This window comes from Rousettus aegyptiacus, unplaced genomic scaffold (genome assembly GCF_014176215.1).
Source record: "Rousettus aegyptiacus isolate mRouAeg1 unplaced genomic scaffold, mRouAeg1.p scaffold_m13_p_5, whole genome shotgun sequence".
Lineage (NCBI taxonomy): Eukaryota > Metazoa > Chordata > Mammalia > Chiroptera > Pteropodidae > Rousettus > Rousettus aegyptiacus.
In genome coordinates, this window is record NW_023416308.1 from 114450096 (window position 1) to 114475357 (window position 25262).

A 25262-nucleotide genomic window follows, 5' to 3' on the forward strand; every position below is an offset into this window, starting at 1 on the left:
GAGGGCGAGGAGGATGAGGGAGGGGGCGCGGTGGGAGGCGGAGTAGCAGAAGATAAAAGCCGAAGGCGCGGAAGGCCCAGCCGCACACTCGCGCAATCGGAGCCGGGAGGCCGCAGTACACGGGGGGATCCTGGTCGGCAGGCAGCATGGGAAAGTGGGAGAACCAGGGCGAAGGGGCCACCGAGCGCGAGGCGCCGCTTCCCACCTTCCGCTGGGAGGAGATTCAGAAGCACAACGTGCGCACCGACCAGTGGCTCGTCATCAACCGCAAGATCTACAACATCACCAAATGGGCCAACCGGCACCCGGGAGGCCGCCGGGTCATCGGGCACTACGCAGGGGAAGATGCTACGGTAAGGGTCTGGGGACTCTCCCGCCACCTTTCCCTGCCGCAGGCGGGAGCCGGGAGCCATGGGTCCCCGGGGGCCAAACAAATCTCCAGAGCTAAATAGGGCGTGGGGAACAGACTCAGGAGAGAAGCAAAGTGTATCTCCTGTGCTCATCCCCTGCCCCGAATCCTCGTCCCACGGGACAGCTGGGCCGACCCGCCGCGGGGGTCGGATTTGGACCCTGGAAAGCAGCGCCGCGGTGGAGATCCGAGCGGTGCAGAACCGCTCAGGACCTGCTGCACGCGCAAGGACCACGCTCCCGCTTCTTCCGCCGGGTTCGGCCGGAGCCAGGGGCGCCCCAAAGGGGGCGTCCGGGCCCTTGGGCTTTGGCGCCCCCAGCATGAAAGATGGCCGTTCCTGGGAGCTCAGGAAAGGAGCGGGAGAGGAGCCAAATGTGGGACTCGGAGCGCGTCCCTCACTCTCCAGCCAGACTAGGGGGCGGGGAATGAAAGCGCGTCTCCAGCCCGGGCTGGCCCCTGCCCGGAGTCTGGTCTAAGGAGGTCCACAATGGCCGCCTCGGCGGCACCGCCTGGGAGCTCCTGTTCCCACGCTCTCAAAGACTCCCAGGATCTACCCCAAGGGTCAGCCTTCTCAGGAACCCGGGTGAGGAATCAGTGGAAGCAGAAAGGGCTGGAGTGTGCGAAGTGCAGGTCAAACGGTACCGTCAGCCGCGTAGATTTAGCTACAGTCGGCTGACTTGGCAACAGGTACAGCTGCACCCGAGGTTACTCTAGGACTTTCACCTCAATGGCTCTCTGTTTATATTCTGGCCAGGAAACCCCTTCCTTGTCTTACTCAGCCCTATCCCAGAAGCTTACTGCCTTCTAAGGCCAGACTGTAGGGCATGAAATGTAGTTAAATGATGATAGAGTGAGCAACTGGAGTCTCAGTCTCTGTCTCTCTGTCTCTCTGTCTCTCTGTCTCTCTGTCTCTCTCTCTCTCTCTCTCTCTCTGAAACCAGGTTAGGAAAAGGCCATGGGAAGTTTGGGGTGTATGGGAAGAGAACTTGAGAGAGACAGGAACAGGCTAGGAATCAAGAGAGGCTTTTTTAGGCTGTCGAGCAGGTGCCTTTATCCCTTTGGGCATGGACTTCTTCCTCTGAGTTTAGGGAGTGACAGAAATCGTGGGCCGCTTGGGCCTTCCGCAGAAGATGGAATTTGGCCTTGCCTGTCAGAATAAAAGTTAATTTTTACAGCTCACAAGGCACATTCATACCTGTTACCTCATTTAGCCAGATCGGCCCTCTCATCGCTCTGTGGTTTAAAAACCTGCTCAAGCTGCACCCCCTGGGCCCAACTAAACTCAGGTTTAAAAACCTGCCCAAGCCGCAGCCCCCAGGCCTAACTAAACTCAGGATCTACCATCGCTGAGTCCTTCCAGCGCCCCCTCCCCTCCTAGTCCACCTCTGGTTTTCTGGAGCTTCTCTTGTCTTGATCTTCTGGTGCACAGAATGAACCCTCGCCCATGTCCCAAAAGTATCTCTGTTCTTTTCATGACAGCAGAACTTGCCCACGGGGGATTTTTGATCTTCTTCTCACATACCTATTCAGCCTCTCTGTGGCTCTGAGCTGGGCCTATGCACAAAGACACAGACAGTGACCACACCTGCTGGGTTTGTTGCCTTGCTTCCTCTCAAGCTGGGCCTTGAATCCGGACCCTCTGCCTGCAGACACCAGCTCCCCTTACCCCTGCCCACACTCCCTCTTTGTCGCTTTCCTGCCCTGTCTGCATCAGTAACCTCTTAGAGCACAGAAAAGCCATTTACTACACATGAAATTCCTCTTCTGCTTGTGCCTGGAGGGCGGCTCCACCCCCTCAGCTAGATCTGGATAAGAGAGGTTTCATTCCTGGGGGCTGGAAGAACCGCACCCAGCCCCAGAATCCTCGCATATCTTACTGAGATGCTGGAAATGCAGAGTCCTGTTTCCCACTGTAATGTCATCGTGCCTAGTTGTCTGTGCAGGCCTTACTTCCCATGCAGCCCGGCCCTTCCCACCCCCGGGCAGTGCATGTGCCTGGCATCAGCAGGGACACTCTTCTAGGCACAGAGCACTGCCACGCAAGCCTCTGTTCCTTCTTTCCTTGGAAGGCATGTGGCACAGGGGCTTCCTGTTCTTCCTGCATCTCTGCCGTAGAAAGGAAGTCAGCGTCCCTGTTTCTGAGAACCCTGGGTCCCTTCTCGGCTTCTCCCTCCCTAACCATGTGTTCGCCTGCTGCATTGACTGCCTGGAGTTGGCCTTTCCCTCATTCTTGGGTCCCAGGCTGGGTCCCCAGATTTGCACAATTGGACTAGAGACTAGCCTCGCGCTGCAGAGAAGGTGGCCCACATTGAGAAACAAAGGGCACCTGATGCTCAGTGCAGGGGGAGGATCTGTGAGCTCTACCTGGCGTGGGGTCAGGGCAGATGAGATGTCTTCTGAAAGCTGGCTGGCGTTGGAGCTAGCCGATGGCAGGAGCAGGAACTCTGAAGACCAGGAAGCGTGGCATACATTTGGGAATCTGGGTGTTCTGGCCCTCCTTCCTGCAACCTGACTTCCCCTTCCCGTCGACTCCCCCACCAGCGCACACACCTACACCACAGGGGCTGGCTCCACTCTGCTCTATCGACAGGTTTCCTATCCTTTGTTTTCACCTGTGTTCTCAAAAGTCTTCCTTCTCTCCCTGTCAGGTAAGGGTAGAGCCTGGTTCCAAGTCTTGTTCAAAAATCAGCGTTCGGGTTAACCCTGTCTTACCTGCCCTGTGGCCTGCCTTACACCAGCAAGCACTTCCATAATAAAGCAGATATTAGGAACTTTCTACAAGTGCATGTGGCCCATCCGTGACACTTTGAAGGGAGAGACACAGCGATCAACAATGAGGAAGGAGGAAGCTCATTTTGATTGGGGCCTTTGTATTAACAGTGGGAAACTCTAGAGTTGGGCACACCTGGAGTGTGACCAGGGGCAAGTAGCTTGGTCCCCTCAATCTCTTTTCATCTCTAAAATAGAATCCGCCTCAGAATTTGGTAACGATTAGCAGTTTACGTACACAGAGCCTGTGGCTCCGTGGCTAACCCACATAATCTCGGCACACGGCGCCTCTACCAATCACCAGTGTGTAGGTGCTGGAGAAGGTAAGGAGTTCTAGGGTTCTAGAAGCAAAAGCCGAGTTGTACAGAACAAAAAGAGAGTCGAAACATGATGGCAGAGTGGAAATGTCTCCTGGGATTAGAGGGTACGTGGCTATGGGGTCCTGGTTCCCTGCGTTCATTTGTGAGCCCTCCTGTTAGGCACTGTTGTAGGCACTGGGGTATTTTGCAGCAGATGAGACAGGTGTGGTCTTTCCCTTGGCGCTTATATTCCAGTGGAGACGGATCACCAAAAACAGAGCACAATCAGTCCCTGACTCATGACGGTTTGACTTACGAGTTTTGAACTTCGCGATGGTGCCAAAGTGATGTGCGTCATAAATTGATCAGACGGTCGACACCTTATTGCAGAATAGGCATTGTGTTAGGTGGTTTTGCCCAGCTGCGGGCTGTCAGTGTTCTGAGCACATCTGAGCACATTTAAGGTGGCTAGGCCAAGCTGCGACGTCGGGTCGGCTAGCTGTACTAACTGCATTTTCAACCTACGATGGGTTTATCGGGATATAACTCCATCATAAGTCAAGGAACATCTGTATGTAATATAGCTGGTGATATTGTTAACTGCTCCGAAGAAGTTACAACAGGGCAATGTCCCAGAGGAAGCGTGGGGCTAGAGGCGGCACTCTCAGATGGGGTGGCTGGGGAAAGCCTTTCTGAGGTGCATCTCAAATCGAGCCACCCATAGGGTGCTGCGGGAACGGGACTCCAGGCAGGGGGAAGAGCCAGGCAAAGGCCCTGCTATGGGAACGAATTTAGTGGACTCCCTGGCAGTTCCCACCAGGGCTTCTCAGAAAGCTACCGTACCTGCCCGGAACAACGAGACAATCCAACAGCACTAAGCTTACCTATCCGGTAGGGCTGTAGGCATCGGGCTTTCTACCTGAAACGCAGCCTTCCCCTTCCCTTCCGCTGGCCTCAGGGAAGTGAGGCCACCTGAGAGAGCCACCAGGTTTCCAGCCTGGACCTGGTGGGGGTGGAGGGAGCTGGATGTGGGGTGAGCCCACTTGCAGACTCCTGTATTGCATTCTACCTCTCCTCGAAAAGCAGAGAGTCATTGTTTAATCGTCAGACATGGTAGCCATTTCTCCAGAAGCTGCCTTATCAAAGACTTCCTGTTCATTCTTCAAAAGCCATGGTCTGATATGAGGAAGACCAAAGAGAGGGCTCTTTTAGGCTCTGACTTGGGAAGGCAGCTCTGCTCACCATTACGCCCCCAGCACTTCGGGCCCCCAATTTCAGAAACTGCAGCTCGAGCCTTTCCCAGGCCCGTGGGACATCTGAGCTGGGAGGGTCCTCACTTAGCAGAGGAGACTGAGGCAGGGTGGGGACGGCTAGCCCAGAGTGGGCAGAGCTGGTCAACACCGGACCGCAGGCCACCTCGCAGCCTGCCCAGGGCCCCTGGAAAAGCAGCACATCTCTGTGAAAATCTACTTAATCTGATCCTCTGCTGCCATCCTTTGTCTGTTGAGTTAGTGGGCCACAGACCTTTTTTAAAAAAAAAAAAAAAAAAAAAAACTCAGGTCCCAATTTTCCTCCGCACAGAGCGTTGCTTTGTAAGGCCGTTCTAGACACAAATAGAACAAAGGCAGAAGAATTCGGCGCCAGTAGGAAAATGGGAGAAGACCGGCAATTACCGCTTCGAGAGTCTGTGGTGGAAAGCAGGGAGGGGAGTGTGAAAACCTTGTTATTCGTTGTCGGCATTTTCCCTTTCTCTCCTTTATTTTTTTTTTTTATTTTGAAAATTTCCAAACATGCAGCAGTGTCGAAAGACTCAGCGAGCACTCGCTGTGTTCGCCGCGTGTCCTCAGACCGAGACCCTCCGAGCCAACGTTCCGCCGCGTTTGCATCCTTCCTCTCCACGCCTGTGCTGTTGTCTCTCGCCAAATCGCGCGAAGTTACGTCCTTATGCCACCTCATCTCTAAACCCTTCACCGTCATCGCCGTTGGAGAACGGGGACATTCTCTCAATATAATCACAGAACCTTTGTCGCATTTAAGAAAATTAACAGCGATACTTTAAGAGGATCCATCAGGGGACCGGTCCATATTCAAATTTTCTCGTTCGACCCCAAGAAACGTCTTATATACCTGCCGGGGTGTTTTTTTCCCTACAAATGGGAGCCTTTCAAATCAAGCACTACAGTTTTCATATCTTTTCTGTTATCTCTTTTTCAGTCTCTTGAAATCCACACATTCCCCGCCACCCCGCCCTGCCGGCCACATCAACAACACACACGTACCTCGCTTTTTTCTCTGATTGTTTCATATGGTGTCATTTGACTTATTCCTTCATCCCAGCGATGTCTCAGAGTTGGTTTGATGCATTGTAAATTGTTTGATGCTGGGGCATAATACTGTAGCCCATCGGGGGGACCTGGCGCTAGCTCATCTCCAATAGAGATGCTATATTTGTTATGAGATCATTTACATAATACACATATCATGTATGGAAAGAAACAAGAAGGAAATACGCTAAAATATGAGCGATTGTGGTCACTCTCTGGGTGGCATTTATTTTCCTCTTTATTCTTCTGTACTTTTTCTATATTTGCCAAAGCTACATACATTACTCCTTTATAATCAGCAAAAGATTAAAACAAATACCTTTATAAAAGTATTTAAAAGCGATATAGCGGTATGAGAGGAAATTTGGAAAGTAATGAAAATGAAGCGAGCCATAACACCACCACCTTAACATTAATAGTTTAGAGCCACCTGTAAAAAATTTTTCATAATTTCATACTTTTTCAAATCATGGAAACTTTTTCCGGAAACGCCTTTTCCCTAATTCCGAATTTGTTTTGGATTTAACATGCTCTCCTAAGTGCACTTTTCGTGGCAGTCTCCAGTCTTGTCACTCGTTGGTAATCAAGTGCCAGCTGGCACTTGGTGAGGTCCCAGGCACCTGGCACCTGGCGCAGGAACCCGTGGAGGCCCGTGGACTTCCACGGGGTGGCGGGGCCCTGTCCAGCCCACTGCCTGTGTGGCACGTTTTTCTGACTCGCCCCAAGGCAGGCCAAACGTCCACGCACATGCTGGGCGAGCTCAGTGGCTGCTCTGCTGGTCAAGGGCAGTGACCCAGGTGGCGCTGCCCTGGGAGCCAGGTGCTGAGGCAGCTGCTGGGGATGAGGCCCGTGAGAGCATTTGGGGCTCGCTCGTGGGTCGCTCTGTCCCATGTCCGAGTGAGAGGCACATGGAGGTTCTGCTGGTGAGCCCTGCTCTCCCTGGGCGGAGGTACAGGCTCAGGGGCAGGGGTCTCTCAGCCACCACCTCCCCCTTGTTCCCCAGGATCCCTTCCGCGCTTTCCACCGGGATCTCGATTTCGTGGGCAAGTTCTTGAAGCCCCTGCTGGTTGGCGAGCTGGCCCCAGAGGAGTCCAGCCAGGACCGAGGCAAGAACGTGAGTCAGACTGGACCGAGGGAGGGAGGGAAGGGTTTGCCAGGAGAGAGGGTCCCCGCCCTGAGGCGGAGAGTGCCCCGAGAGCCACTGCCCGTCACCTGGGGTCAGGGAGGACTCAGAACCGCTGCAGTGAGACCCCCCTCTTGCTGCCAGCCTGGGCTGGCCCCCCAACTTGAAGTAATTCATTCTCTGCCTCTCGGCCGCTGGGGCCTCAGCTGAGCCAGGCTGGGCAGGGGGTCGTCTCCCTCTCGTCTGGCTCCCCTATGTAGTGATGTCCTTCCTGGGGAGATCCAGGCCATTCTGTGTTTCCTCTGGAGGTCAGCCTCCTGTCCCACTGGGTCCTTACGTCCCCGCCCCTCCTCTTGCCTTCCTCTCCAGGGCTGATGAGGAGGTTGCCTTTGTCCCCCGTGGAGCGGAGCCAGCCTTCCATCCTGCCTCCTTCACAGGTGGCTCCACCTTCCACCCCCTTCCAGGCAGGCGGCTTCTCTTCCCTGCCGTGGCATCCTGCAGCCTCCTCCCTTCCCAATCCTGCTTCTCTAGCTCCCACCCCATTTCCCCCTTTCCACTGCCACTTGGGTGGTTGGTAGAGGCTCCTCAGTCTTCGCTTATCACCCAAACTCCCAAATCTGGCTTCCTCCACCCACACACCACCCTGTCTGCCCTTTCGAAGTATCCTGGGTGTCTCTGCTTCCTTCCCCTTCCTGCCTTACCCCTGCGCGCACGATGCCCTCATTTCCCCCAGAGTCACCTGGACTCAGCCTCGGTCGCCCTGGCCCTCCCAGTCCTCCTGTCTGCCTTCCCAAGTTCTCGGGGGCAGGAACGTCATCCTGTCCCCCCGCCCCCCCCCACCCCGCCGCAGTGTCAGGCAGGAGAGAACACGAGCTCCTCCGCGTGTGCGCGTGCGGTGAACGGACCTAATGGCGTGTTTGCCACGTGACCGTTGTCAGCCGGACAGTCAGTGGCACAGAGCACACTCACGCCGTCGTGTCGCCGTCACCGCCGTCCACTTCCAGAAACCCTTCGGTCACCCCGAACGGAGACCGTCGTTGAGCACCGACTCCCCATCCTCCCTCCGCCCAGCCCGCGGTGAACACCGTTCTGCTTTCTGTGTGTGAATTTGTCCGCTCTAGGTACCGCAGATGAATGGAATCGCAGAGTATGAGTCCGCTCGTGCCTGGCAGGAGCCCACTGGGCATGGTGTCTTCAAGGTTTATCCGTATGGTAGCGCATGTCGAAATGTCCTTCCTGTTTAAGGCTCAATGACGTTCCATCGTACGGATGCGCCCCATTTTGTTCTGCTGTTCATCCGCTGGTGGCTATTTGGTTTGCTCGCGCCTTTTGCCTGTTGTGAATAAGGCCACTGTGCACACGGGTGTGCGAAGCACAAGCTTTTGCATCGAGTGCTTTCTTACCGCTTAACTGGCTGTGGACAAACACTGTCCTCAGGGCTGTGCCAGGCCTAGACAGGCATGTGGTCGTGACGGTGGCCGTAGCGCTCGGTGGCTGGGCGGCTGACACCTTCCCTGCGCTCTTGCTCCACAGTCCCAGATCATCGAAGACTTCCGGATCCTGAGGAAGACCGCCGAGGACATGAACCTGTTCAAAAGTAACCACCTGTTCTTCCTCCTCATCTTGGCCCACGTCATCGTCATGGAGATCATCGCGTGGCTTATCGTCTTTTACTTCGGCAATGACTGGATTACAACCATGATCGCGTCCGTTATCCTTGCTACCTGCCAGGTGAGGTGTGACACCCTCACCGGTCACTCGAAGCCCTTGACTCCCCCAGTTCGCAGAGGTCTGGGGCATTGGGCGCTAACGCTGTGACAGCATCTGTGGCCCTCTCTCCCCAGATCCAAGCTGGATGGCTGCAACATGATTTCGGCCACCTCTCTGTCTACAAGAAGTCTCAGTGGAACCACCTCGCTCACCAGTTCGTCATTGGCCACATGAAGGTGAGTGTCGGCGGCCCTGGGCATCCATCCCGTCGGTCAGCGGTTGGTGTGGTGCCATCTCACTTTACCCTGAGACCAGGTTCCCTCTCAAGCCAGTGTCTGGGTGGATCTGTGAGCCTCCCAAATCCTCCACCTCTCTGACCTTGATCTTTCAAGCTGTGTCTCACAGGCTTCTTTTGTCTATTAACTCAGTTAAGTATATTGTTTGCTACCAATCCAAAGGCTTATCTAATAAGTTCCTCTTAGTTCAGAGCCAGTAAAGAAGCAGTTTATCTTGATGACTTGGAGTGTTTCCAGTGCTGGATAATGTGAGCTTTGAATACTTCGAGTTCTCTTTTTTCTCCTTGGGTGCCAGGGAGCACAAAACAAGATTTCCAACAACTACCCCCTTCGTCTACCTCTTCTATTACACGTCCTTTACACTTTTATCTTTATTTTTACCGTTCTGTTCGACGAGTCATTTATCGTAAGCCATATCAGATACTCTTTACGGTATGAAAAGGAGATGCTGGCCTTATAGAGGCTTCAGATGAGGGACATCACGCAGTATAATAGTGATCAGCTATGCCAAAGGACAGGAGTTGTTTAAAACTCAGAAGGTAAGGCAATGCTTCTCACCATCCTACAGATGATGAGGCCAGCCCACAGAAGCATTACCGCTCAGCAAGTTTGTAAAACACAAGCTGGACTGTCCAGCGACCTTGTGCTGACCTGACAGGCGTTATCCCCTCGGTTTTAGAAATAAGTCCTTGCCAACTCTCTCTCTGAAACAGACGATCCTCTGCCCAAGTCCTTGCCCACCAGCACCCAGCTGCTTCCTAAGAAAGACTGCGCCCTAAGGACTTCCACCCTCCCCACTCTGGCTTCTGAGGAGCTATCTGTCTGGGCTAACTTATCCTCCCGTGACCCAGATGCATCATGCCCATAACTTCAAGGCTCCATATCTGGTTGGGGGTGAACAACCATGGAACTAGTCATCAGCTCCACAGCGAGCAGTTGGCCTGGCCCTGAGCCTGAGGCCGTCTGAGAACCTGGTTTCCTTCCAGAATTTCAGGGGTGAAGGGAGAGGGTGTGCTTTGTTTCATTGTACACGCTTTTCCGCTGGATAAAACCCTCCTCGGTGCTGGAAAGTAACATTTCATTCCCAACCCATATTATCCCCACGTACTTGACAAAGCTGGGCTGTGTCCTATTTCCAGACTCTGGGCGGGAGCCAGGAGGGCCTCTCCTGCCTGATGTCCATCGGTCCTTGAAAAGTGCCAGAGCACAGCTCTTGTGTCAACTGGAAGACAAGGCCAGGACACAGAAGTGGCCTTCGTGTAGAACTCCGGCTTATGAAATTGGAATTCTGGAATGATGGGAAGCCAGGGTACCTGGGCTCGGAGACTAAGGGAGGTCAGGGACATGGTTTCCACTCGTGGCTTGCCAGCTCCCTGCTAGCTGTGTCCTTCACGCCATGTGTAGGTCAGTGGCACAGCCATGCAGCTCACCCAGGGGTGCCCCAGAGCGAGAGTGATCACAGGTTGCCTGAAATCATTCCGGCCCTCTGTGGCCGACAGCTGCAAGCTAGTCTTATAGGTCTATCTGTTCCTCAGGTCCTTTTCCTGGGCTGGCTGTGGGGAGGTCCCCAAGTTCTCTGTCAACTCGGATGTTCTAGCACAAGCTGCCGAGGCCAGTGAACAAACAGGGTGCCGGCAGAGGCGTCTTATCAGCAGCTGGCATTGCCGTAGGGTTCCATATAGGACCGACCCCTCCTCATCCTGACTTACCCTTTCCCTTGAGCCCATGTCACTTCTGGTGGACGTTTCTTCCAGAGGGTGATCTTTTATGGGGGCAGTTCTGAGAAGTCAGACCTCCGCTTAAAACCCCTTTAATTGTTCGGCGTTGCACTTGGGATAAAACGCGGGCCGAGCGGCCTGCCGCCGCCTCGACCCGGCACCTGGAGGCGGAAAGCCGGCAGGGCCGCCAGCCGGTTCACGACCTCACCTCGGGCCTCTGTGGCCCACAAGAGGGTGAGGCAACACCAGAAAGACTCAGCAACAGCATAAATGAAATCTCGATGGGATGCCTTTTTTGGAAAAGCAAAATGAATGCGAAAAAAAAAAATCCACAATGCACAAAATATCAGCATTTTAAATAAAGATCAGGACTGTGCTAGCCACGTTTGGAACCCGAGGCAAAAGGAAGCACTTGTGCCCCTATATACACGTTTGTGTGTGTGTGTGTGTGTGTGTGTGTGTGTGTGTGTGTGTGTTTAATGGCTGATTGTTTTCCCCCCGGAGCATTAAAATAGTTGACAAATACTTAAAAATTAGAACATATATTTAAAAAAATCCCAACATTAAGTCTAAATCTATTATTTATACCAAAGCAGAATTTATTATTTTACTTCGGTTTAATTGAAAATCACTTAAGATTGTCACTTGGCTAAGAGACATTGTCACCCTCAGCAGTCCTCTCCATTGAAAACGAGACGAACCGAAAAGTAGATTTTGAAAATATTGTTGACGAGCGTTGGGCCATTACAACCAAGGTGCACACTCTTTCTTTTCCCTCAGGCTCTGATACGGCTCGACCCAGCACTGCCGGCCGCAGTCCTGGGCCTCTGGGTTCTGGGTCTCTGGCCAAGGGGCCTTCCTTTCGTTCCTTGAACAGTCGACACTCTCCTTCCTTCCACCCCCCAGGTCCTCACCTAGGCTCTTTCCCTCTGTCAGAAAAAAAGCCTGCTTGCTGGCCCCCGCCCCCTCCTGCCCAGGCAGCAGATCAAGTGCAGCTCAGACCAAGCGGCCTTCTGAAGCTTTTCCAGCTCTGTCGGCCCGTCCCAGCGTGGCATGATGCCCGTCTCCCTCACCGGACGGTCACCTCCTTCCTCCCTTCCCCCCGGGGGCAGGCAGCATTGGCAGCACATCCTGAGGACACGGGTTGGGTCATCATGCCAGGGCCGGCAGGGCTTCATGGTGCCCAGGAAGGGAGGGTTTGTGGAGGAGAACCTCAGCGAAGGAATGATGTGATCGAGCAACGCATAGTCGTTAAATCCGATCCAAGTGCAGGGACGGCCCCTCCTCACTGACTCCCATCTCCGTGCTGTTCACAGCTCCTCTTTCTTCCCTCCTGTTCTTCATTCGACAAACATCTCTTAGCTGACGTATTCTGCACATCACGCTTCCCGGTAACACGTCTCGCTCCTTAATTTCTTTGTGCCAGAGACTTTTCTATATCGTTCTTCCCAGGAATTTGGTTTCCTTTTGGCTAGAAAAGCATATGTGTCGTCTGATTCCTCAGCCCTCTAAACTCTCACTTGTTGACAGTTTGATTTGCTCTGATGGGTTTTGAGGCCCGCCTGCTGCCTGGGCCTGAGGTCGCCGCGAAGGCCACAGCTGCTCATAGCTGTTCCCGCCTGTGACTTTTGGTGTCCAGAGAACGTGTCCGTGCCAAAAGCATCTTCCAAGTAAAATATGTTTTAGCAGTTAGGCCTTTTTGTAGATGGCCGGACCCTGGGCCAAAGCATTGGTCGATCCAGCAATAGTTCGCGGTGAAGTCTTGATTCAGAGGGGCCAGAGAGTCCCGTTTCTTTCAGTGTGTCACAGGGCACCTTTGTGGAGGGCCATGCCCTCACACTGTGTCAAGAGCTTGAGCTGGCGAGACAGAAATTTGTGGCCTGGAAATACTCCTGTAACGCTCCTTACCTGCATGTTGGAACTGGGTAGCTCTTACCCATTCGCGTTAGTGGTTGTTGATTCAGTCCTCCCGACAGCCTTCCAGGCGTCACGTGACTCACTTCTTACCCGTTAGTGCCTGGCATGTCTGGCCACTCAGCTATCTCTTGGCAAACAACCCTGTGGGGCTTAGTTTGTTTAAAAAGGCTTTATTGAGATATAATTCACATACTATACAATTTGCCCATTTAAAGTGTATAAACCAATAACTTATGTTCAGACTTGTGCAACCATAATAATCACAATCAACTCAGGGGCATCTTTATCACCCCAAAAGAAAACACCTCTGACCGTCTCATCCCTCCCAGGCAGCCACTAATCTGTCTAGATTTCCCTAGTCGGCACATTCCATACAAATGGAACCATATAATATATGATCCTTCGGGATTGGCTTCTTGCATTTAGCATGCGATTTTCAAGGTCTGTCCGTGCCGTAACACGTGTCAATACTTCATTCCTTTTTTAAGGCCTGGCCAAACAGCATTGGGATCAACCATATCTCACTTATTCATTTATCGGCTGATGGATATTTTGGTTATTTCCACTTTTTGGTTGTTTTGAATGACGCTGCTGGGAACATTCGTGAACAACTTTTTGTGTGGCCATGTTTTCACTCCCCTTGGGTACACAGGAAATGTGCAGAAGATGAGGGCAGGGAGGCTCACACCTGGTGTTGGCGGAGTGCAGAGACCCCCCTCGCACCTGCTGACGCACCCTCCATCACCGGCACCCCGGTCCCTCCGTCACCGTCTTACGACGAGGGAAGCGGGCCTGGAGGGATGGAGGACTTGGCTCCAACTTGGAAGGTGGAGCTGCATTCTTTCAAGACCTTGCGTGCTGGAGGCGCTGGAGCTGGGAACTGGTCTTGAGCAGGGCCTGTCGCAGGTGAGCTCGAGTCCCCTGCAAACTGCACTGCTCACCCCTAATTCTTCCCCCACAGGGTGCTTCCTCAGACTGGTGGAACCATCGCCATTTCCAGCATCACGCCAAAACCAATGTCTTCAGGAAGGACCCAGATGTGAATACCCTGCACACGTTCGTCCTGGGTGAATGGCAGCCCGTTGAGGTACGACGAAAGGGGGGGTATTGACATGGGAGGTGTTTGGCCTGAGTGGGGAGCAGGGAAGAATCCTGTAAGGTGACTTAGTCAGCCAGACTAAGCGTCGGATGTTTATGTGGGAACCTCCCCTGGGCGCCCTGAGTTGTCGAAGCTGGAATTTCTGCGGAAGAGCCTGACATGTAAATAATAGATGTAGCTCCTTAGAGAGTTTAGATGCCTCCCTCCCTTCTACCAGTCGATGGCATTTGAAAGACCATAGCCTGGGCTCTCTCATACTCACGGGGTTGGTGGAGGGGCGGGGGAGACCATCTGCTTCTGGATTTCCAGAGCTGTGCCCTGATGTCCATGAAACTATACTACCCTGAAGGGACTTTGGTCACAGTGGATCTGATGGTACTTGTCCCATGCCAGGCCCACATATTAAGGCCCCCCACCAAGCCCTGGGCAGCCAGACCTTGGGTCTTGAGCCCCAGCCTCTGGCCTCCAGAGCAAGGAGGCAAGGCCTCTGGTCTCCAAGAACGACTAAACGAACCGGCCCAGCCAGGCTGCTCCCAGTGCACAGAGCCAGGCTGCTCCCAGTGCACAGAGCCAGGCTGCTCCCAGTTCACAGAGCCAGGCTGCTCCCACTGCACAAAGCCAGGCTGCTCCCAGTGCACAGAGATACAGCAGGAGGTCTCAGCAGCGAGGCCCCTCTCCTAGTGGGTTTTCTGACCTCCGGGTAGCAAGATGTAGTCATTTCCCCCACCCCCTGGGGGTTCCTTTCATTTCTTTTATGCTTAGACAGTGCATACGTATTATTTTCAGTGTTTTATAGTTTCACTTTCGAACATTTAACTTTTGCCAAATGGGATTTGGCTAAAATGATACCCCGCCTTCACATATCCCCTCTGGAACCTCAGATCCTGGTCTGGGCCGTCGGTCCTCGGGTGGGATGCTGTCTAGGTGGCTTGGGCATTACACCAGTCCATCCTTGGCACTTAATAACTCACCGTAAGCTTGTCATGGGCCGATTTTCCTCTTCTACGAAGAATTTACATTGTCTATCTTCAACCTTTCTACCCAGGAATTAGGCATATTTCTTCGTTTACTCAAATCTCTTTTTTGTATTTCTCAGAAGGGTTTTATATTTTTTCTCTCTGTATGTCTCCTGGTTGCTTCTTCCTTAATTTAATCCTGGACATTTCCCATTTTTGTCATGTTGATTGTGGTTTCTCCAGCATTCAGGAAAGCTCTTGCTATTCGGCTGGTTATCTAATGTCCACCTAGTGTCTCTTTGTGATTCTAGTTATTTTTCAGTGGATTCTTCTGAGCGTCCTGGGGAGGCAATCAAATCCTCGAAAGCGATGAAGATTTAGTCTCTTTCTTTCTGACCTCGTCAGGCTCTCAATTCCAGTGTAGGGTTTATGGCATTATGGGAGTGTCCAGAACAGAATTAAATAGCGGTGATGTCAGTAGGGGTCTGATTTTTCTCGTCCTTTTTTCTTTTCTGCCACGTGGTAGAGGGGCATGGTGCGGCCATGAGTCCCGCAGCACTGTCTATGGGCTCCCGGAAGCTCTAAGTGTTTCTACCTTCCTGCCTGAGATCCTGCTTTCCCGCCCCTCTGGGATGCTCTCCCTGCCCTCCACTGGTCTGGCCCTCCAGGATTCCTGTTTTCAGCAGTCCTTTTGCGAACAGGCCAAGCACCAGTCTTCTCTGGAGGTGACCATGTCCCTGGTCTTGGACCCTGGACAGGAGGCTTGGATCTTCCTGGTGTGCACATGCCTGGCATGGTTGTGTCGCTCATTCTCTGTGTGTGTGAGAGTGCGCAGGTCCCCAGAGGCCGGGGCTGGGCATGTGACAGCTCCCCTCCCCCAGCCCTGAACAGACAAGGAAGTTCCTTGTCCTTCCTCATACATTTGTTCCAAAGCAAGAAGGTCCCCTGCACATGTCCCTGGCATCCAAGCCTGGCCTTCCGGTCCGTGGAGAGGCTGAGCACAGGAGGGCCAGCCTGGCAGGGCCAAAGGGCAGTGGACCTCCGGGAGGCTGCCCCTCCCTCTGCCCTTGGCCTGTGTCTTCTGTCAGCCTCAGCTCGGGGACTCATCTAAGTGAGCCCTGTGCGCCACCATCTTCTTCTTGGGGTCTGGACACAACGAGCCACCCATACCTCGCCTGGGTGAAAGCACCCTCTGTCCTCCCTGCATCTCCCATCTGACGGCCCCGCCGCCCAACTTTCTCCCTGTCTGTGGCGAGGACGCTCCTGGAGGAGAGGCGGTAGGGGGGTCCCAATGGGGAGGAAGGCAGACTCTTACTGGATGGGTGCAGGGGCCTGGCCCTGTGCTGAGTACTGCCTGTGCGATCCATACTTACCCGTGAGGTAGGAGCCATCAACAGACCCACTTAATAGATGGAACAACTAAGGCTGAGAGAGATGCAATAACTTGCTCAAGGTTACGTCCAGAAAAGGCAGTGCCGCCATCATAACTCAGGCTGTCTGGCTTGAAACCAGGATTTCTGGGTCTCATGGGGCCCTGCCCAGGGCCACCGCCTGGTGCATGCTAGAGAAATGTGTTTGTTGGATCTTTCCCCCTTCCTGATGAATTAAAAAACCCGGCATCCTCCTCCTAGCTTGGCACATTCTAAAATACCACCCCCATCCCTCATGAAGCCTTAGCATGTAGAGCTTGACCCACCCGAGAGGGTCCTCTGAGCCTGCGGCCATCCTCGGAGATGACAGAGATGTGGTGGGGAGAGATCCTGTCCAGGGCTGGAGACGCCTGCACACAAAGGCCGGGCCCAAGGGCCACATGGTCTCTGGAACACTGGGCAGCTGCCCTTCCCCCAGCCTGGCCACTTGGGGCACACCCCCAGTGTGTCCCCTCTCCCCACCTCTACTGGGAAATTATCCTAGGCTGCCACTGAAGCCTCCCTGGCTGGGACCTCTGCAAGGCCATCCTCAACTCTGGCTTTAATGACAGCAAATAGACACACTTTCTGGGGACGAGTAAGATGCTCGCTGACACAAGAGGCCACACAGAGCTAAGGGATTGATTCTAGGGGTGCTTCATGCAGGTGTGCCGTGACACCACGCGGGGCCCCTCCTCTCAGGAGTCCGCAGACCTCCCCTGTGATCTCGACAATGACTTCCTTCTGTTCCCACCTGGAGACTAGCCCAGGTGCCCCCTCCGAGTGCCTGTGCCTCTTGTGAGTTGTTCGTTTGTGCACTCACTCACAAAACATTTATTTAGTGACTGTCGCATGGGCTCTGGGTCAGCTTTCTTAGGCCCAGATCTCAGTTAGGCCCACTTCTCATATGGCCCTGGGCAGTGAGTGACTGGACCCTGCCTCAGCTTCAGAAGTGCCAGCTCCCGGGCTCAAGGACAAGCGCATGAGTTGAGGCCTGCACATAGAGAGCGTGAGGCTGGCATGCTCAGCCAGGGCTGAGGAAACGTCGGCCACTGTTAGCTGGAGTGGCTGGGAGCCCAGAGGACCAGAGGGGCCCAGCCTTTGGGGGCCCAGGGTACAGACCGACAGGAGAGGGACGGAGGCCCCTTGAGTACGAGGCGGGGATGGTGGCTGCAGAGCAGGTCACAGAAGGCACAGGGTGCTGCACCCCGAGAGCGGCTTTGGCTCACGATCTCTGCTCTTTCCTCAGTACGGCAAGAAGAAGCTGAAGTACCTGCCCTACAACCACCAGCACCAGTACTTCTTCCTGAGTGAGTGCCGGGGCGCCCCACGACCTCACCCTAGAGCAGACGGCTATCCCGCCTGACACCCTTTTCAGGTCAGAGAGCGACACCAAACCTGTTAGAAAAGGAGGGGCCACAGTAACCACCCCATGCAGACCCCTCCTGGCCCAACATACTGACAGGACACAGAGGCCCAGAGAGTCAAACATTTGCTCCATGATCCCTGGGCCGGGAGTTGGGGAGTGTGGGGTGGGGGGTGGGGGTGAGGGGAGGCGGGACTATGACTGCCGTCTGCTTCCAGACCCCTTGGTGGGCACCAGGGCCCGTGGCTCCGTCTGCTTGTGAGCAGCAGAGCCGGGCCCCACGCTGCGTCCCTGCCCCAGCTCATCCCCCCCTTCCGGCTGGGATCGGGTGGGACGGGATGCCTTCTAAGCGCCTGCATTTTCTCTCCCCTGCAGTCGGGCCCGCACTGCTCATCCCCGTATACTTCCAGTACCAGATCATCATGTCCATGATTGTTTATAAAAAATGGGCGGTGAGTCGAGGGGCACGACTGGGCTGGGATGCGGGGAGGAGGGGGGTCTGGGTGAGGTGTCTACGCCGTGCCCCCCGCGTGCCCCTGTGGGGCCCCGGGCATCTCCTCTGGGGGTGGTTGCCTTGTCACTCAGAAAGGGACTTGCTCGGGAGCCAGGAGGCAATGGCACTCCTCCTCTAAAGATCCCTTTACACGTGGGGGATCCATTGGGAGCCACCGCCTTTGCAGAACCCCCTCGGAAAGTTCCTGAAGGCAACGTGACGAGAGCCAGACTCGGCCCGCTCATCCTCGACTCTGCTCCAGCCACCACCCTTGCACGTCCCTGTGCGGCCCCCGAAACCCAGGAACTAGGTCACACGGCACTCTGGTTGGTAAATGGAGAGCAGTCTGGCGGTGGCTGAGGCCGCAGGGTATTAATTCTCCAAGACCGCACGATAACGTGCCGGCCGAGTGAGCGGTGTTTTTTTGTTTTTTGGGTTTTTTTCTTTGCATCAGAATTGTGTGATCTCACCAGTCCAAGGCAGAGGCATGGCCGGAGCTAGGAAGAGGGGTCTGGCCCGGGCCTCTCCTTGGCTTATGGATGGCCACCATCTTCTCCAAAGGTCTCTCCGCACCATCTTCCCTGCATGTGTGTCTGGATCTCTGTCCAAAGTTCCCCTTTTTATAAGGACACCAGTCCTAGTGGATTAGGGCCCACCCTGATGACCCCAGCTTAAGTAATTACAGCTGTAGCAATGCCGGCTCCACATGAGGTCATGTTGTGAGGTCCTGGGGGTTAGGGCTTCAACACATGCATTTTAGGGGGCACGGTCCCATCACCGTAAGCAGAGCCCACTTCGGACAGAGCCAGATTGACTGGGACAGCGAACGTAGCAGTTCTTGCCAGTCCTTTTTTTCTATTTTTTTTTTTTAAGTCCAGTTTCATAAATCAAGATATTGAGACTCAGAATTTGAGACTTGCCCAAGGTGGACACACCAAGGGGCGGTTGGGGCTCTAGGGCTCCCCGATGCTTCGGCCACCCGTCTCTCCCTGAGAACAATCCCTTGCATCCCTATAGCATTTTAAAGTCCTTGAAGCACTTTGTCTGATACCCTGTCTTTGAAAGTATGGGGCAAAGGAGCCGAGCCCGCTGGTTCTGCTGAGAGGCCGGGACCAGACGCAGGGGCGGGCAGGGGTTGGGGAGGTGGCGTGACTCCGGAAGCCTCTGCCAGCCCAGCGCTGCAGAGCCTGTCCCTAGGACCCACCTCTAGGGCATGTTCCACCCCTCGTAGGTGAGCATTTTGTCAGCACTGAAATCCTGTCTCAGGAACATATGTCATTTAACTCTGTTTCACCAACAGGCAGGTGTGCTCTGGAGGGACGAATTTCTGGATCAGTTAGGTGGTAGGGACTTAAACCCAGATCTCCTGCTCCTAAGGTGACTGCTGTTTGCAGTTGCTGGGCTTACCTGGGCCCTGGAGGGGGTTGTGCTGACAAGTCAAGGCTGCTTCCGGTGATGCTGCTGGGGATATTTTCACCTGCTTTTCTGGCAGACGACTCCCACCCGAATGAATATGAATATTCAATCCTTTTTACTGTGTGTGTCCCCTAAGGAACAAAGCAATTAAGTAGGGACAGCAAGAAAGGGAAGCAGACTGTACCCGAGGGGGATCTAATGGCAGAGCCAGGGGAATTTGATGGGGCCCCTCAGGCCTTTCAGGGCCCTTGAGGCAGTGGGGAGCCCACGTGGCCCTGCCGTGGCCTCTGCCAGGAAACAGGGTTCAGGCTGGGTGGGCGGGCCAGGCCTCCTGACTGTCCCAGACTTGGGTGTGGGGATTCAAGCATATGGGGACACAGCACCCCTCTCAGGGGCTGTGGCCAAGTGGCCAGAGGCATATAGTCTTCTAATGCACAGCAACAGCAGATTTAGGTGCCAAGCGCTACTGTGACCTGGGCCGGCAGTCCTCTACAGGGACAGTTCCGGTGGGCCTTTTGGCACTATCTGCAGACGTTTTTTTTTTTGATTGTCACAGCTCGGTAGGGGGCAGGAGGAAATGGAGCGCTACTGACATCTAGTGGGCATCTAGCCAGAGAGGCAGCTCAACGTCCTCGTGTGCACAAGACAGCCCCCCACAACTAAGAATTTCCAGCCTCTAATGCCACCCGCTTGGAGCTTAAGAAACCCTAGGCTGGACGAGAGGGGTTGGTACATTCTAAGAACATAGAGGAGGGAGGTTTTTACTGCTCTGGCCACGTTGCCGGTGGCCACATCCTGGGGACACTGCCCAAGCCTCCCCTTCCTGGAGGTCTGCCGTGTCTGACACCATTACCCTCTCTCTCCTGAAGTGCTCCCCGTCGGCTTTCAAGGCCCCTCTGCTGGTTCTCCTCCACCTCTCTGTTTCCCTGCATCTCTGCCGCACACACCCCCGCCCCAAAACCAGCGGCCCCATGATCATGCACGGAAAAACATCAGTACGCATACAGCCCCGTTGACAGCACGTGCACTCACTACTGCAAACCCGCCCCCCCCAACACACACACACACACACACACACACACACATGCGCGCGTTAAAATGAATGTGACGAGAAATAGAAACAAAACTTGTATTCTTTGCTCCCTCGACCCCGAGGTTCTGCCCTGAGCCCACTGCTGGCCTGTCAGACCCTTCCCTTCCCAGCTGTTCCCATCCCCCTTTTCTGTTCAGCTGATGGCACTGACCCCGGGGACAGGCCTCGATTCCTCACGCCCAAGCAGTCCCCCCAGGGCAACTACCTCTGCCTCCCACGTCGTTCTGGAATCTTCGCTCCGCGTCGGCGCTGGGGTCCTGGTTAGGGCCTCCATCATGTCATGCCCGCGCGGCTGAAAATAACCTGATGTCTGAATCTCCAGCTGGTAGAGATCTGTTTGCAGATCCAAATGTGACCCTGGTCTTCTGCGGTTTAAAGCTCTCAGGGGTTCTGCACTGCCCACGAGGTGGAGGTCAGTGTCCCCTGGCAGACGTTGACTCGGTCACGGTCTCCCCGCCACCGCCTCGAACACTTGGGCTGGAGAATGTAGGACACGTGACCTGTATGTAAACATCGCCTCCCTGGGACACACACTCTGCCTTTCCACAGATGTCCTTCCTACTGTTCTTTGCTTGGCTGACCTCTAGCGGCCTTCCCTAAATCCCAGGGTCGACCAAGACCCCACACTTCCATCACCCTCAAAACTACCTGTCCTGTTCTGTGTGATCGTGAAGGAATCTTTGTATGAGCCTGTCCTTCCAGACGCAGGGCTTCTGAGCGACCCTCTTTTGGCTCCCATCACCTGACTCTGCCCCTGGCGCAGAGAAGGCATTCTCCGAATGATTGTGGAGCTTGATTAACAGAGCTGGGTTGAAGGATGAGTTTGCTGAGCGGATAAGGGGAGAAGGAGCCTCCAGGCAGATAACAGCCTGGACGTAGTAGACTCTGCAGTGAGTTGGCTGGAGACGCTGCAGACAGGCCGGCTCGGCGGGCCGGCGTGCAAAGGGCCCACGCATCCTACCCAGAGGCTGGATTTTATCCCTTATCCGTCATCCCCCGGCAGGGAAGGAGGTCAGTGACGGCTTTGAGGATGGCGGTGGCATGCGCTAGTTGGCACGTTAGGAAGATCTCTGGTGGCAAAGCGGAGCTGGGGCGTGACCGCAGTTGTCTAAGCTCACGCTGTGGGCTCTCTGATCGCTGCAACATGCATTCAAGAGCACGCAGACCTCGGGGGGGGCGTGGGGGTTGGCACGGAGGCACAGCTAAGTAAATAACCTGCAGCTACCCAGAGAGAGCCAGTGGTGGCGCTGGAATTCACGCAGGCAACCCTACCCGGAGCCTGTGCTCTGGTCACGACCCTGCCTGGGCTCCGGGGAGAAGCAAGGCGGGTCCGGCTGCTGCATGAGCATTCCTGCTGGGGGAAACGGTCAGTGCAAAGGCCCTGGGGTGCCTGAGGAGAGGGGTCTCGGCCCCGCAGAGCTCTGTGGGCCACTTGAGGTAGATCGCTCTGATTGCCACGGGTACAAAAGTGAGAGCAAGAAACCAAGGGGAGGCTCCTGCTGTGGTCCAGCTGAGGCATGGGGACTCTGGTGACCGAGGGGACGCAGAGTGCCTGCGGGCGAGGCCGCCCTGGAGGCTGGAGCAGCAGGGGCAGCCACGGCAGGTGCCTGCCAAGGAAGTGAGAGAAAACGCGCTAGCTCAGGACTCTGTTACTGCCCCAGCAAGGGGCGTGAGCAGAGTGGACTAGCCTTGGCCACCGCCGCCCCACACTGTCCTGCCGGAGTGAGCATCAGGGAAGGAGTTCCCAGGTCATGCTGAGTGCGAACAGAGCCTCGGGTCAATCTGAGCCGCCCGGCTGCCAGGCGGTGTGTGCACTGTCAGAATCCCCGAGACCAAGAAAGGCCGCTGACCTCTGGCCCCTGTGGCCACCTCTCAGCTTGTGTCCCCTGGTCCCTATCCCTGTTTCTTTCCCTGAGAGTACAGCACACAGCTCTCCCTCCCTGCTGCCAAAAACATTCGGCATTTCCCTAGAAACAGACATCCCTCTATGCAAGCAGGCATCCGCTACTTCGTGAGCCTGGTGCTCAACTTCCGAAGGCCTTTAGTGGTTTCTCGGACATTTTTGCCTAGCAGGGCATGTGGGGTGCTGTGAACACAGCTGCGGTCAGTACATGGTGCAAGAGAGGGCGGGGCCATCCCACGTCTAATTTTGTTTCTCTCTGCAGGATTTGGCCTGGGCCATAAGCTACTATGTCCGTTTCTTTATCACCTTCGTCCCTTACTATGGCTTCCTGGGATCCATCCTTTTACTCACCTTTGTCAGGTGCCTGAGATTTACTGGTTAATCCCTGGGCCCCCACGTGCTGGTGTTGATGGGGGCTTTGATCCAAGGGCCCCATGACGAAAGGCTCAGAGGGACCCACTTGCTGCTCTGGGCATCACGTCCCGGCCCTGCAGCTTATCCCCCTGCACCTGCCCTGGGCCGCTTGGAGCCAGGAGGGAGGAGCTGTTCCCACTGCGGCTGGTCCCGTGGACAGCAGGTCAACGGGCTCCAGCGCTGAGCTGTGCCCTCTCCCAGGTTCCTGGAGAGCCACTGGTTTGTGTGGGTCACGCAGATGAATCACATCGTCATGGATATTAACGAAGACCCCTACCGTGACTGGTTCAGCAACCAGGTGAGAGCAGCCAGAGCTGGTCGCCAGGGCCCTGTGTCCATGTCCTTGGCCCCCAGAAACTGGGCTGCCTGTGTCCTTCCACTGATAGGTACAAAGCCAAGCAGGAAAGGGTGGCAGAACCCACAGGGACTCTGAGTGGGCCGAGGACTCTGGAAAGAATGGTGTGACAGGGAGGGGAGGCCCTGAGCCCTCGGGTAGGGCTGGGACCTTCCGAGAAGACAAGCCCCTTTGTTCTTTTACTTTGGGCCACTCAACCCCTTCTCCCGAACAGCTGGCAACCACGTGCAATGTGGAACAGTCCGCCTTCAATGACTGGTTCAGCGGGCACCTCAACTTCCAGATCGAGCACCAGTGAGTATGGGCACGGGCAGGGCTGGGGACAGGGGGCCCCCTGCGATGGGAGGGGACTGGCCCCCAGCCCTGTCTGAACAGAGGACAGCATTCGGGGACTCCCTCCCTCTCCCCACTGCTGAGATCCCCCCAGCCCCAGCTCTAGAGCAGCCTACTGGAGCAAGCCAGGGGGAAGGGTCCCTATGCCCTGTGCCACACGGTGACAACCACCCCCCTCGGATGTGGCCAAAGCCTCATTACGAAGAGCTCGTACCTGCCTCTCCCTCGATCCTGGGGTGGGGTGAGTGACTCCCCTTTATGCACAGGGAAATCGAGGCCCAGCTAGGTTAGATGATTTGCCTCGAACTTAGGAATCTGAGGGGCCGCTCCTCGGACCTGCTGCCCCCGTCCTTGCCCCCTCCTCACCCCTTCTATTTCCTTCATTTCCTTTTTAGAAAAACGTGACATTCTGTCTCTACCCACTACATTTCTTTCCTGTCTCCAGAGCACGAACACGTCTATCCATATCTATCCCCCCGCCACGCAGAGTGCCCCTGCCACGTGCCAGCCACCCCAGCGGGCACACAGGGAGAGCTGCGGACAGGGTCTCCCTGGGCCTCGGGCAGCCTCTGTGGGCTGAGAGGGGAGGCGTCCTCACACTGTGCCCCCCCCCCCCACTCTCTGCAGCCTCTTCCCCACCATGCCCCGGCACAACTTATACAAGGTCGCCCCACTGGTGAAGTCCCTGTGTGCCAAGCACGGCATCCAGTACCAGGTGAAGCCTCTGCTGACAGCCTTGCAGGACATCGTCAGGTAAGGGGGGGGCGGGCCCACGACTGCTGGGGCCCCTCGAGGCCCCTGGGGCTCAGGGAGAGGTCCAGAGGCACATAGCCGGGACCACCCACGGTGGAGACAGTGGTGACGTCAAGTAGGCCGAGCCCTGCTGACACCCAGCAGGCCGCCTCCCTTACTAGGGATCGCTGGGCTTCTCGCTCTGGGCTGGATGAGGACCTTCCCTTTGTCCTTTCACAGGGGGGTCTCCTGGGGGCCCCTGAGCTAGCAGCGCCTGGCGGAGGGCCGAGAGGAAGCACCTGTGCCCGCAGCGTGGCCTCCCTGGCCCCCCCTCCTGGTCCCTAACTGTCCCCATCCTTCTATCTTCCCAGATCCCTGAAGAAGTCTGGGGACCTGTGGCTGGACGCCTACCTCCACAAATGAAGCTGCAGACCTTGGGCATGGGGAAGGGGGAGCCAGTGGGGATGACGGCCAGAGGGAAGGGTGGGTTTTTGTTCTGAGGGGTGTCCATGAAGCCGGAGTACATGCCGGCTCATTTTTAGTCTTTCTTCCGTTTTCCTCTATTTCCCCTTCACTTCACCCTCCAATACCTTCCCCCGTGGGGCCTGCCCTCTGTCACCCCTTCCCCCAGGACCAGAGAGAGGGGTGGCTCCAAATGTTGTGGTGCGATCAAATATAGGACCCACGGAGCCAACTGAGTTGAACTGTGAGCCTTTATTAGCCAGCCGGCAACGGACTCTCCCCACTAGAGAATCAGCCCCGAGCCTCCTGAAGGAATAGCTTAAAAAGCCCCAAAACCCCCTCTAGCAAGCGAGCAGGTTTACAGAAGCAGAGGCTGGCCATTAACATATCTTTACACAGGATAACTACACCCTTAACATGAGCATATCTTTGCACAGATTATCTCCTAGAACTACACCCTGTTTAACATTAAACAATGGAAGCAGAAGTTGGCCATTTGAAAATTTTCCACCCTTAACATTCCCACTGGTTTTCTAGGGGAATTCGAATCATTGATTCATCATCCTGGAGCGGTGGGCAGTGAGTTCTGAGAACCATGAGTTTCACTACCTGTACCCTTTTTTTTTTTTACATACACAGTCAACCAATTAGTTATACAAGGTCTCA

The 25262-nt window shown here is 55.2% G+C and overlaps 1 protein-coding gene across 2 annotated transcripts; it reads left to right on the forward strand.

Moving 5' to 3' along the window:
- FADS2 (fatty acid desaturase 2) lies at nucleotides 1-24872 on the forward strand. Of its 2 annotated transcripts, none has more exons than XM_016127886.2 (12): nucleotides 1-353; nucleotides 6805-6915; nucleotides 8458-8655; nucleotides 8769-8870; nucleotides 13527-13652; nucleotides 17279-17339; nucleotides 17771-17847; nucleotides 22563-22660; nucleotides 22916-23012; nucleotides 23284-23363; nucleotides 24030-24155; nucleotides 24506-24872. In XM_016127886.2, exons 1-12 carry the CDS (start codon nucleotides 147-149, stop codon nucleotides 24555-24557), a joined length of 1335 nt encoding a protein of 444 aa, XP_015983372.2. In that variant the 5' UTR covers nucleotides 1-146; the 3' UTR covers nucleotides 24558-24872. The 2 variants fall into 2 exon arrangements, with proteins under 2 accessions (XP_015983372.2, XP_015983374.2); XM_016127888.2 differs by lacking the exon at nucleotides 1-353 and adding an exon at nucleotides 861-992.
- Nucleotides 24873-25262: the final 390 nt, after the last annotated feature.

Bases quoted from the DNA above. Each gene is read 5' to 3' on its own strand.
- FADS2 (XM_016127886.2), top strand. From the start codon at position 147: ATGGGAAAGTGGGAGAACCAGGGCGAAGGGGCCACCGAGCGCGAGGCG. The intron at 8,656-8,768 runs GTGAGGTGTGAC...CTCTCTCCCCAG, and splicing joins TTATCCTTGCTACCTGCCAG to ATCCAAGCTGGATGGCTGCA. The intron at 24,156-24,505 runs GTAAGGGGGGGG...CTATCTTCCCAG, and splicing joins GCCTTGCAGGACATCGTCAG to ATCCCTGAAGAAGTCTGGGG.